Source organism: Falco rusticolus, chromosome 6 (genome assembly GCF_015220075.1).
Source record: "Falco rusticolus isolate bFalRus1 chromosome 6, bFalRus1.pri, whole genome shotgun sequence".
Taxonomy (NCBI): Eukaryota; Metazoa; Chordata; class Aves; order Falconiformes; family Falconidae; genus Falco; species Falco rusticolus.
Genome location: NC_051192.1, coordinates 78,488,607 through 78,510,516, shown reverse-complemented (window position 1 = coordinate 78,510,516; position 21,910 = coordinate 78,488,607). Strand labels below are relative to the sequence as shown.

The 21,910-nt window shown below is 37.6% G+C and overlaps 1 protein-coding gene across 2 annotated transcripts in view; it reads right to left on the bottom strand.

The window, feature by feature from the left end:
- SMAP1 (small ArfGAP 1) overlaps positions 1-21,910 on the bottom strand; it is a 96,066-nt gene that overhangs the window by 18,360 nt on the left and 55,796 nt on the right. For both annotated transcript variants that reach the window (XM_037391597.1, XM_037391599.1), the window contains one exon: positions 4,384-4,468. In XM_037391597.1, the coding sequence (XP_037247494.1) occupies positions 4,384-4,468 (85 nt within the window). The remainder of the gene's footprint in view (positions 1-4,383; positions 4,469-21,910) is intronic.

Sequence of the window (21,910 nt, the reverse complement as noted above, 5' to 3'; positions counted from 1 at the left end):
AAGAGGGTAGATTTAGGTTAGATATAAGGAAGAAATTCTTTGCTATGAGGGTGGCGAGGCACTGGAACAGGTTGCTCAGAGAAGCTGCCCCATCCCTGGGAGCGTTCAAGGCCAGGTTGGATGGTGCTTGGAGAAACCTGGTCTAGTTGAAGATGTCCCTGCTCATTGCAGGGGGGTTGGACTAGCTGACCTTTCAAGGCGCCTTCTGACCCAAGCTATTCTATGGTTCTATGAGTCTATGATCTATATATACATATATGACACTTATGTACTTATAAACGTAACTTTATTATATCTTAAATGCAGGTTTCCAACTTATGACCAACCATGCTGCTTCGGTCCTTACCAAACAGTACCAACAAAAGCACATTTCTCTGTTATGCAACATCCAGCTACACTTCATACCGTGATTAAGCTCTCAAAACTTCACAGAATTCCTTCAGAGAGTATTTCCCCCACACAAGCAGACAAGCAGCTTTTAGCAGATCATACTTGACCTCCAGCCATGCTGGATGAAGGCCCCACACATCACATTCAGTTAACCACAACAACATAATACATCTCTTTTCTTCTGGTCATTCATTGTGACTTACTACAATGGTTATTCCAGAATGTGCAACTGCCTGTTTTATGAAGGGCACATCTAACCAGTAAATGATGCAGAATATGTAAAACGCACTTTCCTTCTTTCTGATAATTCTCCAAGATAATGTAGTTTAAAAATAGTAATTTATCTTTTTTCTGAATGTTGAAATAATTTCTAAGTGACATACCTTGACAAACAGAATATCCAAAATTGCCTGTGTGATATTCCAAGAAAAGATTACCACTATCATACACAGCTATAATATAATTTTTTTACGAGTATTTTTAAAAACTGGATTTACATCAATCTGGAGTAAGCGGAGACATCTACGTTGTAAGACAAAACCCCTAAAAGAAGCACAGAGCGCAAGGTTAACACCAGAGAGATGAAAATTCAGCACTGTCAATGATGTAAGTGCTTAAGAACTATGGTTTACGTGCTGGGACTTTCACACTGGAAAATGTTTCCTGTAATTCCCCTATTAAAAATCAATGTTATGAAATCCCATATTATTGATTTTAGCATCAATTTTAAGTCCCCACAACTTCAATAGGCACTCTTTCAGCATGGACAAGATGCAACTAATTGTAGCGATCCCTAAAAAAGCAGCTTCAGATTTAGCCTACAGAAATAGGCTGCGATTTCTTACAGCTTGGGAAGAGAGGGAAGCAATTTGGGGTTCCACAGCAAGAACACCAACTCTATTGCTTGTGAAGAGCTATATATATATATGTAGAAGACTATATAGCTTGTACATGTCTGTTTTCCCACCTTTCTGCGTATGGAATACTGAACTAAAATCTACTCTGAATCAAAAGGCCAAAACCCACAAAGGTTGCTGGATCATCAAAAAGTGAATATCCAAGCAGCATCTCAATAATAAACCCCCTGAACAGGAAGGAACTCAAGGGAACCACATGAATCTGTATCTCAAAAGGCTCAGAAGAAACACAAACATGATAGTACAGGCACTGAGGATATTATGCCTTCTGTGCTGTTACAAGATTTAAAGATACAATTTGCCTAAGCATATTATCTTGAAAATTTTGCAATTTCTAAAGAAAAACAAAAAACAATCTATTTTTAGAAAATTATCTTGTCTGGCTACAATCTTCACTGGATAAATCCTATCTCACAGGATGTTTACCTTCTGATGAGGTCACTATTACAAACCCAACAAACGAAAAGAGCAATAACCCAAAGCTTAACACTACACCCAAAGCCAGCATTGAACCTACTCAAGAAAATACTTTGCAAGAAGTTGGGCTGTTTTGAAAGCCAAATTTATTCTAGCAGGAATTGTGATCCATTCAAATTACTTAATCTGCTATCATAAGTGATACTGGTCTGCCCTAGTAAAAGCTGCTACTGTTCTTCATTTGCAGAAATGAAGTCCTAAGAGAACGAATCCTCATTAGAAACATGTCTGCTCAGTACGAAGAATGAGCTATGCTATCACAGACATTTTAATATTGCTTGATATGACATATCAAACATTTTAATCAGCAGTGTGCCGCTGCAACAACAAACGGGATTCCGGGCTGCATCCGCAGCGGCATTACTAGCCGAGACAGAGATCATCCCGCTCTATTTATCGCTTGCCAGGCCACATCTGTGCCCAGTTCTGGTCCCCACAATTCAAGAAAGATGCAGAGAGACTGCAGAGGGTCCAAAGGAGGGCCACACAGATGGTCAAAGGGCTGGAGAACCTGTCCGATGAGGAAAACCTGCTTGAATTAGGTCTTTTCTCCCTGGAGAAGAGAAAGCTCGGGAGAGATCTTATCCCAGTATGCCAGTACTTAAAAGGCAGCTACAAAAGAGGACAGAGACTCTCTATTCACCAGGAGCCACACAATCTTTTTAACAAGGGGCAAAGTGTACAAACCGCACCAGGAGAGGTTTTATCTCGACATAAGAAAGACATTTTTTACCGTGAGATCAATTACTGGAATAACCTCCCCACAGACGTGGTAGAGTCTCCATCACCTGAGGTTTTCACGATGCAATCAGACAGGACGCTAGATAATCTCACCTGGGCTCCCCTTCCCACAGGCTGGAATAGATGGCTTTTCAAGGTCCCTTCCAACCTGGGCTATTGTACAGTTCTATGATATATTGGGTTGAAGTGATCTTCATTTTAATACTATCTGAAGGAGTCTACTGCCGGCATTAATTAAAAGACAACACTCCAAATGAAACACGCAGGTCTGCTTGCATTAACACGTATCTCATTTGCAGCTCAGTGGATTCCAAGTGCTACTAGCTTATTACACTGCATTTCAATTTGTTATTTAAAAGATCTTTAAACACTCCCTCCTCTAAAATTATTGGGTTTTAACATACAAATTATAAACTTTGCCCTTTGTATATCTCACTGAAGAAGCACAGCTGTTGAACACCAATTATAACACTCTTTCTATTGCATATTACATCTCAATTTAGGCTATGTAATCTGAGTTTATTATCATATCATAAAACAGCGTTACCAAGTTTCGTTCCAAAACATGACTAAAAGGATAGAGAATCCTAGCAAATTTTAGCTCTTAATTAGGTTGTTGGTCTGGTAAAGGAAAATAAAGGAAAAGCAGTTTTCCATCAAGTCTAAATTACCCTTTTTCTTTTTTTTAATAGGTTCATTCTATATCCATAATCTAACTTCTACTGTGTTAATTAAGATTTGCTTGCCTATGGCGGCAGATTACTTGGAATGAGATATGGACCGCAACACACACATAACCGGTACAAAAGTAGTATTTCACAGCTCTTCTACACCCAAAGGGAAAATAACATGCATTTTGAATGATAGTGTGAATTCTAAAACAGAGAAGATATTTATTGTTTTCTTGCAACATTATTCATATCTTAAAACCAAAACTTAAAAACCAACAAAACATTTTTCTATGAAGCCAATTTTCTAGAATAAATACATTTAAAAGTTTACCAGCCTCTCCCAATATCCTGTAGAAATTACGTAGCTATTTAAGAATAACCATGACATTGATACATATTGAATACGCTTAATATCCACTCACAACTCTTAGAAACCTTCCCTAACAGTGAACAACAAAAGGAAATAAAGTAGTTACTGCAATATTTCATTCTACGAGTTCCATTTTAAGATGCTATGAAATGAAAAAACACACTTTCAGTAACACTAGGTAAATGAAAGACAGATTTTATGAATATGACCTTCAACAAGCAGAAAAAAGCATAAAAGCATGGTATAGACAGACAGTGCAAATTACATTATTTGGGTCCAACAGTTTATTTACAAGACAAATACACAGTTACCTGCCAGTCAGAAAACAAAAAGGTCTATTAGATAAAAAAAGAATGATGGTCACAGTCAGTGTACAACACTGAAATGCCCGATATATTTAGTTTTATGAGATAATAGTCAGCTGCGGTCAGACAGTTTACTGTTTTTTTAACTAGTATAGGTATTTTATGATATCAGTTATTTTATAGATATACAATTCAGATGACCTCAGTGTTTTCATTAAAAAGTACACTTGTACCATAAACATTGAAATACCACAATCCATAAGCCTTTTGAAGATCACTTTGATAACTTCCCCTTCCCACAGGAGCTCATTACTCTCCTTAGCAAAACACAAGTATTGATATACCCAGATCCCTACGGCATTTTCCTTTATAGTTACAAATTCATAAGCTCAATCTTATGGTTTTCAAATTCACCTATCAGTAAAACACAGATAAAACAGAAGTATCTCTATTAAAATACAAAACAACATACCTGTGTTTGATTTAAAAACAGGTAATTATGTATTGCTTACCAAGTCCTAAGAGGTCAATAGTGGCTTCTGATGACTTTTTTGGACTTGCTTTAGCTTCTGATTGCTGATCCTCTTTCTTCTGTGGCTTTAAAGGAAAAAAAAAAACAAACCACACAAGTAACCTTTCTGAAAAAGATACAGCGCTTCAAAAATTCTCATTAAACATGCTGCTCCAGTATCAGAAGTAAAAGCCCTTTTTTACATTTGTTTATCGCAATGGAATAAGTTGCAGTTATGGTCATAAAGGACACGGCACATGACTGTAAAAAAATACCCTTACACCTTTACTGGTATGCAGTCATTTTTAAAATAAATCTGAGTTCCAGGATAGGTTAAAAATAAGCTGAAATCTTAAACTGAACCACTGCATATCAGAACATACCTTGTTCAAGACCAAAATTGTTTAGAAAACCACCCGCTAGAAAAATATTCCATGGATTCCCTGATTCTGTACTGTATTACAACTTTCACCTTTGAGTATGGGATCTGACGAATAGCAGACTGATTCCAAATGCTACTCAGTATTGCAGAGAAAAGAAATTATATTTGTTATGAGAAAAAAATATGTTTTCTGAAAGTAAATTTTTATATATAAAGAATTTTTTAGAAGTGACCCTTCAAAACAAAGTTTTCTACAACTGACCATACCTCAGTAAACATACCATATAATTTAAATTATTATGAACATCTTTCAGAATTACCAGTATTTCAGAAAAGAATATAATAAAGCTTTGCATGTTTGGTTCTTCTCCAACTCTTTAAGGAACATCACGGTCACAGAGGCTGTAAAAAGAAGCATTTCTGACACTTTGCTTGATTTCATGAAACCGATATTTTCTGCTTAAACTGCTTAACAATTGTGAACATTGAATAAAAACGTTTTTAAACTGAAAAGCAAAACTGTAAGAATTATATTAAATGCGCAAATTTTCATTACTCCAGATCAGATTTATGATAACTACATAAAAGCAAAAGTTTGAAATAAATTAAAACTTGACAGGGTGGGTTCAGAATGCAAACCTTTCAGAGAAATCCAAACACTTCTGCACACATTAGTAAGAACTAAACAGAGTTCAAATAGCACTCTCTTATTTAGTACTTATTATTGTAGCAAATAAATTTCATCACCTAAACTAAATATTTAAAAATGTATTGGGAATAATCTACTTAGGTTCTCTGCTCTGTCAAATAACATTTTCAATAATTATTAAATGCATATTTGTTTCATCACACTCTAAATAAGAAAGGCAGTCAATGAAGATACAAGTTACAAAAATACAAATTTCTACAAAAATAAGATCCTTTAAGATACCCTTTCCCAATATCATTGCTATATTTTTTGATCAGCAGTTTCTTTCCCATTTTGCTCCCTTGCCAGTACTTAAACTAATAGGGTTTTAAGGTCACTTCACAGTTAGTTACTTTAAGAAAGACTGCAAAATTATTTTCAAGCATGTTAGTGCAGCAGATATTTCTAGACATTAATACTGCATTCATTTCCTTGATGGAGTTTTTCTCCTGAAAGCACTATTCAGCTCCTTTACAGCTACATGGTTTTTACCAACCACTAACCTTCTGTCTGGAAAATGAAAAAAAGCTATTCGTCTCCTAACAATTTACCAGTACTTCATCTGTACAATAGTGGTCACACAAAGCAATGTTCAGCAGCTATCTAGAAAAAAATTCCTTCCTCTTACCCTTATTTTTACCTGCAATACTGTGTGGATCCCCCCCTCCTCCTTCTCTCACCATGACAAACACCAGTTGCTGGAATTTCCTATCCTCCTGTCTGAGATTTAAAACAGCTTTAAACTTCCATATGCCTTTATTTCTGGTTGAGATGTTTCACATCACATACAAGGGCTTTTGTGCAAAAGTATCAGAAGATACTTTTGGTGCTTAAGGCCTGCCATGATTCGTAGATGGACAGGGGCTTCTCTAAAGTCACCTACACTTAGGAATAAATTAAGTAAGGTTAGCACTAATAGGATAAGTTAGAACATGAAGCTTGCATGCATGCAATTATTCTTGATTTGAGAATATCCAAATAACACACCTTTACCGTGGCGTTTCTTAAGACGCTCTAGCTCTCTCTTTGGCCTCATGGATCTTGGGCTACCTGACTGTACTGTGGTCCACTGGCTGAAGGTATAAAGGAAAGCAACGCCTGACTGAAGCATTCTATAGTAGAGATCATGCCGTATTTCTGGCTCCAGTACAGAGGACCTCCAGAGGTCCCTTCCAGTCTATATAATTCTGGCATAAACAAGGTATTGAAACTTTCAGAGAAGAACAAAAAAGTCAGTCAGACTGGTGCTACTTGAAAATTTTATTCCAAATCATAAAGAGAAATGTGATGTTTAATTTCTTTTTAGTACTTTTGCCCCAGCAGGACTAGTACATGACTAAGCTTTATGTAGCGAGTGATCTTTAGAGATGTTAAAGCTAAATATTGCACAGAGTGAGCACAAGTGTGCAACAGCAAAAAACTGTATAACAAGGCAGTGACATTTCTTAAAATTAATGTTTCATTTAGTGCTGTGCTTTATCTAAAGACTACCGCATTTTGCAGAGGTGCAATATAGCATGAAAAATGCCTGGGAATCTTGCTGCGCTACGACTCACCTCAGTTTCTAATACTAGTCTGCTTGAATCCCACAGCAATTATTTTTAAGTACTGACATCAGTACTAGATAAACTATTATTTGTCAAGTCCTTTGGGAAAAGGCTGCATGATAGTAAGAGACTAAGCAGCATTAAATAAACTAAATATAGCATTAAAAATCTGCTATGAAGGGAACAGGTACACAATATTGTGCATTTATTTTCAACTGGAGCCTTCAAGGTTACTGGGGCTACTATTTTTTTTTTTTTTTTTTTTTTTACAACATTCAAGGTTGGCTTAGCAACACGTGAGGTTTTATGAAGTATGAGGTTATAGCAACTCCTAGATGTATTTAGTTCAGCTCATATATTAACAGCTTCTCATTCAAAATCAGTTTTATGGTAGTAGTACATTCTTGTGAAACACCGTTCTTGCAAACAGCAGAGCATCAAAACATCTTTGATATGCAGGCCTTACATTTCCATTTTTCACAGTTGTCACTAATGGCCACTATGCTATTCTTCAAGGTTGTTCTCACATTGGAGTATCTATTGAAAGCAAGCGATGCTCTCTGCCTTAAGTTATTCTGAGATTACTGAAAACTGTTTATTTACAAATATCACTAAAAAAAACCCCGAAGCCAGAACAAGCTTCTAGGGAGTAAATTCTTTTGCATCCTCCACATTGATCAGCTTATTATCTAGCACAACTTGGATTTTTTTTTTTTTTTTTTGCCTTAAGAAAAACTGAGTCACTGTTTTGAAAAAAAGCCACAATAACCCATTAGAGTTATCCCAGTTCAACAGGTACTAGGTACTTCTACCAACTTAAGGAGGCAAATAAAGAATTAACTTTGCAACATCTAACAAATATTTTCACCTATAAAGCGCATCTCCGGTGGAGAAGCGGGGACATGCTCATTATTCAGATCCAGTATGGGCATCGTAAATTTTTGCAGTCACGTCGATGACAGGTAACTGGGATACAGTAATACTTTACTGTTGGGGTTTTTTTTCCTCCCAGTGCTGTCCTTTTAACCTTTCACTTAAGTATGTCCTTCTGTCACTCCTATCTTCAAGGGCAAGAAGGAAGACCCAGGGAACTACCTGCTGCTCACCCTCACCTCGGTACCTAAGAAGGTGATGGAACAATGAATCCTGGAAACCATTTCCAGGCACATGAAGCACAAGAAGGTGACTGGGAGGAATCAGCATGGTGGCTTCACCAAGAGGAAGCCATGCTTGGCCACTCCAGTAACTTTCTACGTCATGACTGGCTTGGTAGACAAGGGGACAGCAGTGCACTTTGTCTACCCTGACTTCAGTAGGCTTCTGACACTGTCTCCCATAAGACCCTCATAGAGAAGCTGATGAAGCAGGGCCTAGATGAGCAGACAGTGCGGTGGATTGAAAAATTAACTGAACAGCCAGATCCAGAGAGTAGTGATTAGTCTAGCTGGAGACCAGTCACTAGTGCTGTATGCCAGGGGTCAGTACTGGGTCCCGTCCTGTTCAACATCATTAATGAGCTGGCTGATAGGGCAGAGCGTACCCTCAGCAAGTTGGCAGGTGACACAAAACAGAGGAGTGGCTGACATGCCAGAAGGTTGTGCTGCTATCCAGCGACCTGAGCAAGTGGAGAAATGGTCTGAGGAACCTCATGCAGTTCAGCAAGGGGACGTACAAAGTCCTGCTCCTGGGCAGGAGCAACCCCAGGCACCAGTACATGCTAGGGAACCACCAGCTGGAAAGTAGCTTTGCAAAAATGGATCTGGAGGTTCTGGTGGACACCAAGTTGATCATGAACCAGTAATTTGCCCTTGCGGCCATGAAGGCTAATGGTATCTCACCTGGGCTGCACTAGAACAATTATTTATTGCCAGCAGGTTGAGGAAGGTGATCCTTTCCCCATACTCAGCACTGGTGAAGGCACACCTGGAGTGCTCTGTCCAGTTCTGAGTTTTGCAGCAGGAGAGAGACAGACACAATGGAGAAGTCCAGTGGTGGGCCATAAAGATAATGAAGGGACTGGAGCATCTCTCATATGAGCTGAGAGCTCTGGTACTGTCCAGCCCAGAGAAGGGAAGGCTCAAGGGAGTTGCAACATGTATAGGTATGTGAAGACAGGGTGTGCAGAGGCTGCAGCCAGGCTCTTTTCAGTGGTGCCCAGTGACAGGACCAGAGGCAATGGGCACAAATTGAAACACAAGAGGTCCCCTCTGAACATCAGGAAACACTTTTTTCTCTGTGAGGATGACTGAGCACTGGCACAGGTCACCCAGGGAGGTTGTAGAGTCTCCCTCCTTGGAGTTACTCAAAAGCTGCCCAGTTACAGGCCTGGGCAACTTGCTTTAGGTGACCCCTGCTTGAGCAGGGAGTTGGACCAGATGACCTCCAACCTCAAGCATTTTGCGATTCTGTGATTCACTCAAGTGACAGAGCACACAGAAATTGTCAGCTATTTTATTTGCTCTTGGTAGGCATTTTTGCCAAGGCTGAAGGACTTTCAAGCTTTCTGGCACCCTAACAATCTCTTAATTTTCTCACTGGAAGGGGCTAAAGCAACCTTCTCGGGAATACTGTGATCTTGTCTGGTGCAATGCCTAATGCACAGAAACACTGTTTATTGTGTGTGTTTCTTGTACATTGTGTCTTGTAGCAACAAGCCCTTTCTCCTATGAGTAACCATTCCTTACTGGATTTTGTCTCATCTGTATCTATCATAGCCTCTTCCTGAAGCTTGCTCTCAGAGACCATTTTTGTAGCAGCTTTTTAGATTGCTTCAGCAATTAAGCGCAAGCATCTTCTGCAGGAATATTATGCAATATTAATACACCATACTTAATAAACAGAATCTGGGGAAAAAAAAATCAAGTACTACTGCAGGAGAAGTAACAGTTGCTATGAGGACCCTCTGAGAGACATGCCATGCTGACAGTATGGGAAGGTGAGTACTTTAAAGGAGTCAAGAAAGAATGGACTAAGATCAAGAGTAGCTTTTTCTTCTACTGTCTGATCAGAACTTCTGTTTTTTGTTCTCCTGAAAAGGCTGTGTGGTAGACTAACACATGTGCTACTCCTTTATAAAGTATCTGCATTTTGGCTTAATATTTAGAAGGTAGACTAATTATCAAAATATTAGATAATCACATGGATAACATTTCCCTAAGTCCTACGTTGACTGTATTTTATTAGAAGTATATAAAACAAGTGTACGTGGCTGTGTGCTAAAAACTGATAAAGGTGCTATCATGGAAAATTCCCTCTTTAAATTTCTGCTCTCATTCAATTCACCATTTAGTATCCAGTGATGACAAATTTCCAATTTTATACCCAAATCAATCTACATCTAAATCCTGCCTGCTGTACATCTACAATACAATAAAAACATAATGTGACAGCATGGTGCTAATACCTTATCTGTAAGTATTCCTTAGGTAACAAGATTAATCACCTTTCAGTATCTAAAGAACAAATATTTATGGGAAGTTCCTATTTTAAACTTTTCCTATAACAAAATTAACAGCTGCAAAATTATGTCCACAGATGAGAAGCTGCGTCTCTTTCCTATTCAAATAAAATGAAAATACTTTGCTGAATATTTGGATCTTCATTTAATTTCTACACACTTTCACTGAAAGTCAATTGGCTTGAAATTAGTGGACAGAACTATATATGCTGGCAATCTGCATATACCTCCACATTGCACCTTGTTCAACTAATGTTTTGTGCTAAGAAACCATCACAAATTCAAAAGCAGGCAACTGTGGAGAGGACCAGGCCATCTATAATTTATTACAATTTTAAAGCAAGCAAGTGCATACTCCTGCTTTAATATTGTTATGTAATGTAAGCCTCTTAGACTCGCATTGAGCCGATGCCTTCATTAGTGGAGGCTGCACCAGCCAGTCTGTTTGTAACTCATAGAGATACTGCCTATGTTTTAATCAATCTTGTTAGTTTTCCTACCATTAGGAAACAGTAGGGTTAATCACTTATCGATCCTATTAATTTTCCTACCAGTTCATCTCCGAGATTTTAAAGTAGTTTCCAGTCCAGTGGAAAAGTTACAAAAATCTGTACCAAAGGTTTGAGATTTATTTTGCTCAAATTCTGACTACATCCTTAAGGACCAAAGAGCATCATTAAAAAAAAACTTCCCAATTTACTTAAAAGAAGAAAGTTTTCCATTCCATCATGAAAGAGTATCTTTTAATTCAGCAACCCACATTTTATGTTGCATTGCTGGGCCCTCTCCTGTATTCTTTACTCATTTTGTGCAGCAATAAAAGTTATTTGAGGGTTTAATTTGATAAATAGGTTAAGAACACTAGGAGAGCAAAAAACCTCCAAATTTATTTGTCCCTAATGGGTCTCAATTTAAACAGCAAAGCTCAGCTTTATACCAACCAATATTACCTTTTACTGAACTCTCACAATGCATTGCTCTCGATATACCACTAGTAACACCATTCTAGTTCAACTTATGTGAAACACCTCCTGAATTAAATGAAACCAACTAAATCAGCAAGTAACAGTGTTAATTACCCTATCCACACATTAAGTTCTAGAGTTGATTTTACAGACTTGTTTTTCTCTTATGTCACTGTAAAGCAAGTTATCTAGTAAATAAGGACCCTTCTTTGACAAGGACAAGAGGACTGATACCTACTTTATACCATACATTTTGCACGCTAGTTGCCTGTATCGGTCTGGCTGGGATGGAGTTAGCTTTCTTCATAGCAGCTGGTATGGTGCTATGTTTTGGATTTGTGGCTAAAAAACTGCCAAGTAGTGCTGGCACAGCATCGAGGCTTTTTTGTGTTCCCCCACTCTGTCTCTGCAGCAAGCAGGCTGGGGGCAAGTAAGCTGGGAGGAGACACAGCCAGGACAGCTGACCTGAACTGACGGAAGGGATATTCAGTACCGTGTGACATTGTGCCCGCTGAACTTTGCCCTATCAACACATGCCATATTGATGTAATGCTTTTGATAACTATCATTTTAGTTTTGCTATTTTTGCACAATCATGTTTCTTGTTTTGCCAACTAAAGCAAGCCAACCTCTAAGCACCTTGTTTAATAAATTCAAGGACTATATATGTGCACACGTACATATACACATACAGCCAGTAATACTTCACCACTGTCGGTTCATTTTCTTCATAACTGCCTTCTCTTCACTTTCTCTAACATTCTACAGAGTTCACCAAGCAGATACAAGGAGCACATTAGTCAAGTGAATCAACCTATATACAGAACTCACCCTACAAAGCATAGTGAATTCCCAAGTCCCGTTTTCCCACCAAAGCTTAGCATACATAACCCTCAGAGCCCTGAATCTGAGCATTACAGTTTTGCAGTAGACTCATCCAAAGGTGAACTCCCACTCCTTGGAATGGGCGCTATGTTTTCTTGCAGACAGCAAGTCTGCAGAAGATGGGATTGTGAAAAACACTAAGTAACACCTCAAGCACAAAATGCGTACTGTAGGATGTACAATGTCTCAGTCGGGCATTTCATCAGATTTTGTTCAGCCAGCTATTTTTGGACGTAACCATTAAATGAGTAACTGATTCTGCCTCAGAGAAAAGAAGTATAATGAAAGCATTGCCAAGTCAATCCTCCTCCTCCCTCTGTACAAAGATTACAGTATAGCACATACAAAGGATAAGGTTATCTCATGGGCAGGACAAAAAGGAGGGTCACTGCCACCACGACTGACAGACACACACATATTAAATTCACGTACATAACAGCATTCTGTGAGGTCTGTCGCTGGTGTTACTGATTCTCCCTTTCTGCGAAACAACAGCTTGTCCTTTCCCGATGCTCAGCACTGTGCCTATACACATCTGGCTACTAGGTGTAGAAGATGGGTAGTGGAAAGCTTTACACCAACTTGTCTGTTTGACAAAACAGACAACGTACGTGAGGTCTTCTAATAAGAAGGAGAAAAAAAAAAAAGGAATTTTCAGATTTAGCAGCAACCACGTGGCTCTGCAGTTAACCCCATTCTCTTTTTTTAATTACTATTGTAGCAAAATAGGAAAATAATCCACATTTGTGAAATTATTAAGGACACTGCAATCCTTTCACAACGTTTTTTAGTATGACCATACACTCCAGAACCTATGGTCAGTCTAAACTCTGCATTCATGGTCTACTCTTCTGCACATCCCTGTTCAGAACATCACCCTCCTCTGACAGAGGCAGCTGAGGGCATTTTGCACTGGAACTGACAATGGTGAAACAAACTTGTTTGGTAAGGCCTGGTTCAAAAGTGCCAGCACACAGTGAAAATACTGTGGTTATTTATTGTAAACGAGTGACTTTGGGAGAAAAAGAGAATAATGTTAGGTAATTCAAGTTTCCATTTTCTGCTTCTGCAAAGTTATGCCAATTATCTTCGTATGTACTAACGTGAAGGTTTTAACAGGTCTGAAAGGCTTATCACACCCAATAGAAATGTAACCACCCCAAAAAATACTTTAAAACCAAGTGGAACTTTTTCTGAATTCACTACCACAAGACATTAATGTGAATAATTCAGAAACACTTATTATTATTAACATTGACCTTATTCTCATTTACATTACCTGAGAACACAGAAGTGGTAGCATACATGGTGCAAGACACAAGCCACATGACTACCTCTGAAGTAGAAAAACTCTCCAGTCAGAGCAGTCGTAAGTAAATCTCTCTCCTACTCTGAAGCAAAATATCAGTTACTGTCAAAAATCTGATCCATCAGCTGTCCACTCCAGTTATCTGCTCCTGTTTTCATACTTTAATATTACACACAAAAAATACTTCTCTGCACACTTTCCTCAATTTTCTACTTCAATGAAAAATTCATATGAATCTACAATTCAGTCTGTTTCATACACATCTGACTACCCATGCATTTCTTATTTCTATACTCTACCTTAACTGCAAGAAGCTTTATGAAAGCTGAAGATCCATCAAATAATTTAGTGAAAAGCACTTCTAACTTACTTAAAAGCAATTTCCAGTTTACTCACTAGAGCTCATAGACGCTTCTATGGCTACTGAACAAAAGCCTTCCTTTGCTTTTATTAGGTAGGAATTGTATGTCTTGTGCATGAAGTAATTGGATTCCTTCCCTCTTCATTACCTGCTTGCAATAAAACTTGCCAGACAGCATAAACATTTGAGAATTCCATTATGAGAAAATAATGTTAGTAATTTACTATAAGCTTGCAATAGGATTGTAGGTATGGTTTTTCCTGACAGCTCATATACTTCTACTATACAAGTTAGTTTAGTCCGTATCTATTTAAGCAATACTTATGTAGGTATTCTAGAATTCTTAAAGAACATTTTTACAGCTTTTGCATCTGACGTAAATAAGTAAAAACTAATCCCTTCATAATATTCAATTTAAATCACATTAAAAATGAAATGTTTTCTGTTTACCGTCCTAAAAGATACCAGCATTTTTTTTGAAACTTGCAACTAAATATGAAGAAACTTAGAGATCAGACTAACTCTTCAAAACTTAGGATGCTTTTACCAAGCGATGAACTTCTATTTTGCTTAACTAGCAAAAAAGCCAGAAAACAAGCATACAAGTCATACATATATAATACAAATAATACTGAATCACAAGATACACTACAACGGTATCATTGTGAAGTTGTACAGACTACAGTGACTCTGCAAGCAAACTCTGACGCATTACTAATCAAGAGAAAAAACTGCATGCCAAGCAAAAAAAAGCTGCCAATTTTTTAAAAAACTGGAATTACCTCAAAAAGCTAACTCAAAGGGAAAATGTAAGTTTATTACTTAGGAGTCTATTACAATTATTCTAGTGAATCACACTCTAGACACTGAACTACTCATACTGATGCAGGTAAGTTAATTTAAGGCATTTATACCAAAAACCCAACAGAACTGAATTGCCTTTTATTGTCGTTCTTAAATAGGATTCTGTACACATAAAGGTCATTCAGTCAAAACACAGTCCTGAAGGAAAACATTGTTAAGTGGTTCTTGACCTACATCTCCACTTTAAAAACCTATGTATACAGATTTCATTAGATTTTCACAGTTAGGGCAAGGTATGTGTACATTATGTAAAATGTGTTATATCTTTCAGTCATTTGAATTAAAAACTTCATGGCAGAACTGACAGACAGCTGCACCATAATCTTGCTCCATTAGTAAGATTTTATCTGGGTCTAGGCTAATACGCTAATGATTTCTACAGAAAGTGGATTAAAACTATTCCTTTGTTATTACTTACTGATCACCCCGCAGCACCATTTTATTTTAACTGAATTTAAAATGTTGGCTCAGATTTCATTTACCTTAGTCTATGTATTCTAAGAAGGCTTAAAGCCTTTCAGGTCGCACACTTAGCTGAACCAGTTTAGCTCCTTTCTAATGTATCAGACATTCTCTGAGGCCCTTTTACCTTGCTCAAAACAAAGTATGCAACTGTAGAAGAGAAAACTTAGTAAAATGAAGTTGTCTTTCTTTTTATACTTACTGCTGAGACTATGGCAAAATAGAAAATATTAAATCTTTCTGTTTAAATTCTTATATTAACGTATTAAATCTACATAATATCAACCATATTTGAAATACTATTTGTATGCATTAATTTTCAAATATATTTTGTTCTTAAAGCTGACAAGTTCAGAACAGAGTCTGAAAAAAAAGAGGGCAAGCTCCTTCTCCCTAAGTTGGGCTCCTGAAGAAAGGCATCAAAAGGTTGCAAGATGAATGCTACGTAACAGTCACAAGATGTAGGAACCTGAAGCCAAACTAGAGATGGCAAGACTGCACAGAACGATAGGTGGTGTAGTCTGAGTGCAGAGCTATCAAAGTCTTCTAGGGATTCTGGGGGTAAGGATCTGAGCAGAGTTTGGTGCCGCTCTGTATCTGTGGAATGACTGCATTCGAGCCCTGAAGCAAGGACCTGTTTACAAGGACACAAAAGGCAGAGGGAAAAGCTGTTTATCAACCCTTTTCCTACTTTGTATTATCTTGTGATGGAACTTGATTTAGATTACTTTTAATCTGATAAAACCTGTTTTTTAAATCTTTTAGAAGAAATCATTATGAAGTAGAAAATCTAGACAGATGCATCTTAAAGCTGTAGCGATCCAGCATCCCACTATGACAGCTATAAATTGGATTAGGGTCAAAGTGTGAAATGAAATAAACATGATTTGTATTTTTATAAGCCGTTTTAAATACATCTTCAGTTCTATGGTTATATGAACTCAGCTTACATATTTCTACTTCATTTCTATTGAGCTCATTGGCCTGGGCAAGATAACAATAATGCTGAATTCTAGTTCCTCATCAAGCTGTTTTCTTTTACAATTTTCCTTCTAAAAACCTTTTGAGTCATAGACAGAGCAACATTAGTGTACCCAATCAGAATTAAGGGCTATGTATTTGTAGTTCATTCTTCATACAAATCCAGATAAGAATGAGCTGTTTCAGGCATGGCAACTGACCGAGTTCACAGTGAAAAAACAATCCAAGCACTGTTTTCCATCCCTGTTTGTGGAGGTATGCTTTGTAATCTTTTCCTGAACTGTAACAAAGTGGAATTTTGCTCAAAAATGCTTTTTGTATGAAAACTAAGTTCATCCATTATCAAGACCCTACATCCTTAGCCAGTGACCAGCTCAGACCTTGGATTTTTCCAAATGCAGATATCCTACTCGCTGGCTAGTACAGCAGATTTGCTATTACACATGTGCACGAGCACAACATGGGTGTCTCCAGTCTTAGACATGCTGCCTTTGCAATAGTTGGCTTCTAGATGCTGGTATATGCAGTTGCTGACCCTGCTGACTCTTAGTTTCCCCAAACCTGCAGCCTTTTTGGCTATGGTCAACACCAGTCTGTTATCCTACTTATCTGGTAGTCCAGTTTGAAGTTTGCTAGTGTTCACACACACACGGAGAAGAGACAACATACTCACATACAACGTGGTTGCAAATAGAATTTGGCAAGATTATAGGACAGCCTGCAGCGATCAAGCGCAGGGCTCAGAGAAGCATACTGCCCGGCAACCCGCATGTATGTGACTGTCCCTTTTTATCCCCTTCCCCCCTACTTCCTCATACTTGTTCCATCTCAATCCACTGAGACTCCTCAATTTCCCTACTTTTGGTCTGTCACCTATACATCCCATAATAAACTTCATACAATATTCTCTGCCCTACCCCCAAATTCTTTTCTCTTTACCTCCCATAAGTCCCACTGCCTAGTATACAATTACTTGCCCGGAGTTCCTGGGGGAGAATCAATTTCCTTGACCCACCTCACCAGTCTCCTTTGACGGACACAGGAGCAGCAGATCACTATGGTCTGTTTTCACTCATTAGATTATTCTGGATTTCCTCCCTGTTGTCATTCCTCTGATTCTTGCAGTCTTTATGTTTTAGCCACACAGCCTTACAGCATCACACTGAATATAAACCACCTCTGAGCTGGGATTCTTCCTAATAGAGTTCTGTTTCTTAGAGTGTAGACTGATACTCTGTACTGCCAATCTTTTCTATCATTATGGCAAGCAGTACAATACAAACACTTTAAGAAGTCTAAGCATACTGTGTATAGAGTATAGAGAGATGCATCTTTTAAAAGCCTCTCCATTAGCTCCATGGAAATTCAATCCTGTCACTGACAGCTAATCAGACTGAAGTAGCGCCATAGGTTAATTTTTCTTACTTCTGTATCAGCTTGTTGCTTTTCTTTCGCTGCTACAGAAGTTAGGAGCAAATTGACAAGTACTTTATCATCCTTCATACACAAGTAGATAATTTTGTTTCACAAATGCAGAACTTCGTAAGAAGGAGAAATGTTTAATGCATCATTAGCTGTTCATGTCTACAACCATTAGCTGTATTAGTTTTTTCTGCCAGTCAGGTTTTTTCCCCTCAGTTTTGTTCTTATTTCAAAATTAATCACTTTGAAACAAATACTTTAGAAACTAATTAGTTTTAACTTATTACAAGCAACACTGAAAAAGAGATTTCCCTTTACTTGATTCCATTTTCTTCATCTTCACCCTCCATAATCTTTAACACTATCAAGACGCATTCTAGCCACAATCCACTCTAGCAGTCTACATCTCAACTGGAAACAAGTCAAATGAGTCAAACTTCTGTTTTTATTCTTCCAGTTTAAATAACGTGAACCTATTTAAAATTTATGGATATTCTGAAAATGAGTGTTTACAATTTTCAATATGTAAGGATCACTAAAACTGTGTAGACTCACAGCTTCAAAGATTCAGAAGTTGCACAACTGACCCTTCAAAGTGTTATTACAAGGGCTATGACTCGCTTGCTCAGGCACACATTTCAACATTTATGCTGAAATTCAACCAATTTCTTTTACACCACTAAAACAGTCTATGTCTAAACAAAGGAAACAGATACACTGATATCTAGTTACAGTATAAACCGAGGATTAAGTATGTAAGACCAAAAAATACATAGGTCATCTTGACCAGAAGTTCCCACGTTACTACACTACCTGCTTAACAGACAAGCCTGCAGTACCTTACTCTGACATAAAGCACAATATCCTCAAGCTGAGAGAGGCCATACTTGCTGGGCAGAGAGGCGCGACAGATTTATTTTTCAACAGTACACTGACCTGCATGGGGACCAACCTCACAACTGCCTCCATTTTCTAGCTGCAGGTGCCAATTTTAGAAAGGAAAAAATTGAAGCAAAACTGAAAGACAAGCTCACCTAGTTGTAACCCCTTTTTCAACAGAGACAGGAGGCAACTGATGGCAGATGATCAACAGTGTTGATTGATATATAAGGAAATCAGTATTAAAGAGATGCTAGTTACTTGAACAACTAGGTAACCGGTGAGAATTCTGTACCATCCTTAGCACCTCACAAAATTAGAGCAAGAAACTTGCTCATTTCCTCCAAAAAAAAGATCATTTCTACCTTATCTTGCTTTTATCTCTGTATACCTGTAGCTACAGTATTACCTTACAAACACGTTTGAGTTAATTTTGTGGTGACAGTTATGTAACAGGATGAATGCCAGAGCCATAAAGTTTTCTGTGCAACTGCTCTAGTGCCATGAGCACCTATCAAAACATAATAAAGTCAACAGTTCAAATAAATACTCATTCCTTTCAGTAAAAAGCCACACAATCAATACCTACATCAGCTATGAATCTAAACTGGAAGACAGTGAAAGTTGCATGACAGTGTTTGGAAGCTTGTTGAAACCTCTTACGGCGATTTTTTAATTATTTTTTTAACAATTCAAAGCTTAAGCTAATGTTGGCGCTTTTAATATTGTCAGTAGCATCTAAAAATATTTTTTATGGAAAATAGAGTTACTATCTTTATTCTTAAGTAACATCTGCACACCTGACTGTCCTTCCCACTACTCCACATTGTCCCAGCTTGATGGTCACACACTGGAGTGAGATCTCTCTCCCCTAAGGAGTTTAAGCATGTACTAGCTTAAGCACAGTAAAGTGAAACAGAACACACAAAGATACTTGATTGCTTTGCTCATGCTGCAATACTTGCGTTATTTTAGGGAAAAAAAGGAAGTCTTATTCAAAACAAGAAAAGGTTATTATTTTGAGTAACATTATTTAAATTAAATGTCCTATTCCTGCTCTTAGTGATGTAGATTCATAGAACTGTTTAGGTTGGAAAAGGCCTTTAAGATCATTGAGTCCAGCTGCTCCTCACCCTTCTTTACATTCAATTCCATGTATCAGTACCACTTCTGTAAAAACATCATGGTTTTTGTTCTTGCATACGTGTTTGATTGTATACAGTCTCCTAACTAGTACTATAATGTTTATAAAACCTTTTAGATGTGATTGTATATTTGCACTTTCAATCATGCATGCTCCTGTGGTTTCAAATGTCTCAGAATGAGTAAGTCTTGGTCATACAGAAGTTTTTATCTGAAGATAGCATCCATCCATGAATAAGGCTGATTTAGTTCCTGCTTATTTAAATGCGCCCACTTTTTTTCGTTCAATATACAGATAAGTATGTGTAGATGTGGTCTTCCTACTTGCCTCAAAGTCAGTAGAAAAAAGGTGAAGCTTGTCACAAGCAAGCAGGAGAAACCTAAAAATGCCATCTGTTAATAAGTATTATGAATCGAAAACCCAGGGCAATTTGTGGTTTTGACCCTGCATGGAGCAAAAATATACCTGAGGATCAATTAAAACTAAGCATACTTAACAATACTTTTTTGTTAAGAATAGTTTGGCAATTTAAGGGCCAATTTAACCAAAGCAGGCCAACCCCAAGCTTGTTCTCACAGTTTTAAGATTCCATTTCTGCAGAATTAAAAAAAAAAAGTTACATTAAAATACTGTTCTGCTGCAGACCAGAGTTGAGAGGATCAAGCCAATACAGAGAACATGCACCAGGCTGAGGAAAAAACATGATACCCTTCCTGTAGGTTGACTCCTTTTCCAACACTAAAAAGACAAATACCCTTCCTCTCATCTGAGGGAAAAAAAAAAAAAAAAAAGGGTTTCTTTTTCAATTGCTTCTACCTGCAATATCGATTTCTTAATTTCTTTGTCTACAAGTCCCAATACGTAATAAGAGCCATGCCAGATTAATTTCATTAAGACTATTTTTCAAGGCAATCCTCAAACATAAGTAGTCCTTTGTTAGCTGCAAAAGGAATGAATTGCACAGTTTGGGAAAGAATCTAATTTGATTTGCCTTTCTTCAGATTAGCATTAGAAGCAACCAAAGAACCCAAAATAATCTGATCTCTTCCATAAGACTGAAAAGGTATGATTAGAAATGTAAAACCAGGCTGGGACAGGTCCATAAAATGCAGACTGAGAGAAAGAGAAGCTTTAAAAACCTCCACCTTCTGTGGGGGTAGGAGGCAAGGAAACAGGTTGCCCTAAGTCTTATCACATATTCCTCAACCCTCCTGAGCTTCAGCTCATAGCTACTTAGCTTGAATTTGTGAAAACAAGGACTAAGAGTATAAATAGGACTGTGTATTCAACCAGAAGGCAAAATCCGTTTCTGTTTCTCTGTTCCCATGAATACGCTTGATTGCTAATATATTATAATTTAAATTTATATTACATTTTTTATGTAAATATAAAGAAAACCATTTAAAAATTAAATTACTCAAAGACAAATAATGTTTTGAAGTCTAGGGAAACATATTAACTATTCGAGTGATTTAGCAAATATATCTTCAGTACGGTATCAAAATAAAGAAAATAGAACATGTATAATGTAATTCTATATTTAAATTATCATTCAGGTCAATATTTGTGAGTCAACTTATTCCTACAACTTAAAAGTAAACGCCTAAATATATCACTTATATCAAACTGGTGTTTAAGGGGACACCAAAAATTTTGCAGGCTTTCATTCTCACAGTGCCAGTCATATATATATAGAAGTGAAGAACACTAGAGCACTTTGCTCAAACTAATTTCTCCTTGTACAAAATGATTAGGATGATAATTTAGGTAAGTAAAAAGCATCGCCAGAGAATTAATGGGAACTAATAGTTCCTCTTGTCTCACTTGCCCAGACAGGTTGATTTTTGTGGGAGTTTTGGGTGTTCTTGGGGGGAAAACCAAAACACCACCCTAATAGGCTACGTTAAGTTCTTCCTATTTGGTTAAATGAATATTTGACACATTGTTTTTCCTATATGAAGGGGAAAAGTTACTAACATAATTTGCCCTCACTTTTATTTGAGGGGTTACCTAGCACTTTTGAAATGCAAATAAACTTATGCCAGTACCTCCGCAATGCAGGCCTTCTGGTGGTGGTTGGTACCAGCTGACTGAGAGGCAGCAACTCACCATTACTGCTGAGTCTAAGCTGGCAATTTAGTCTCCAGTTTGGGGAAGAAAAACAGCATTTGATATACTACCA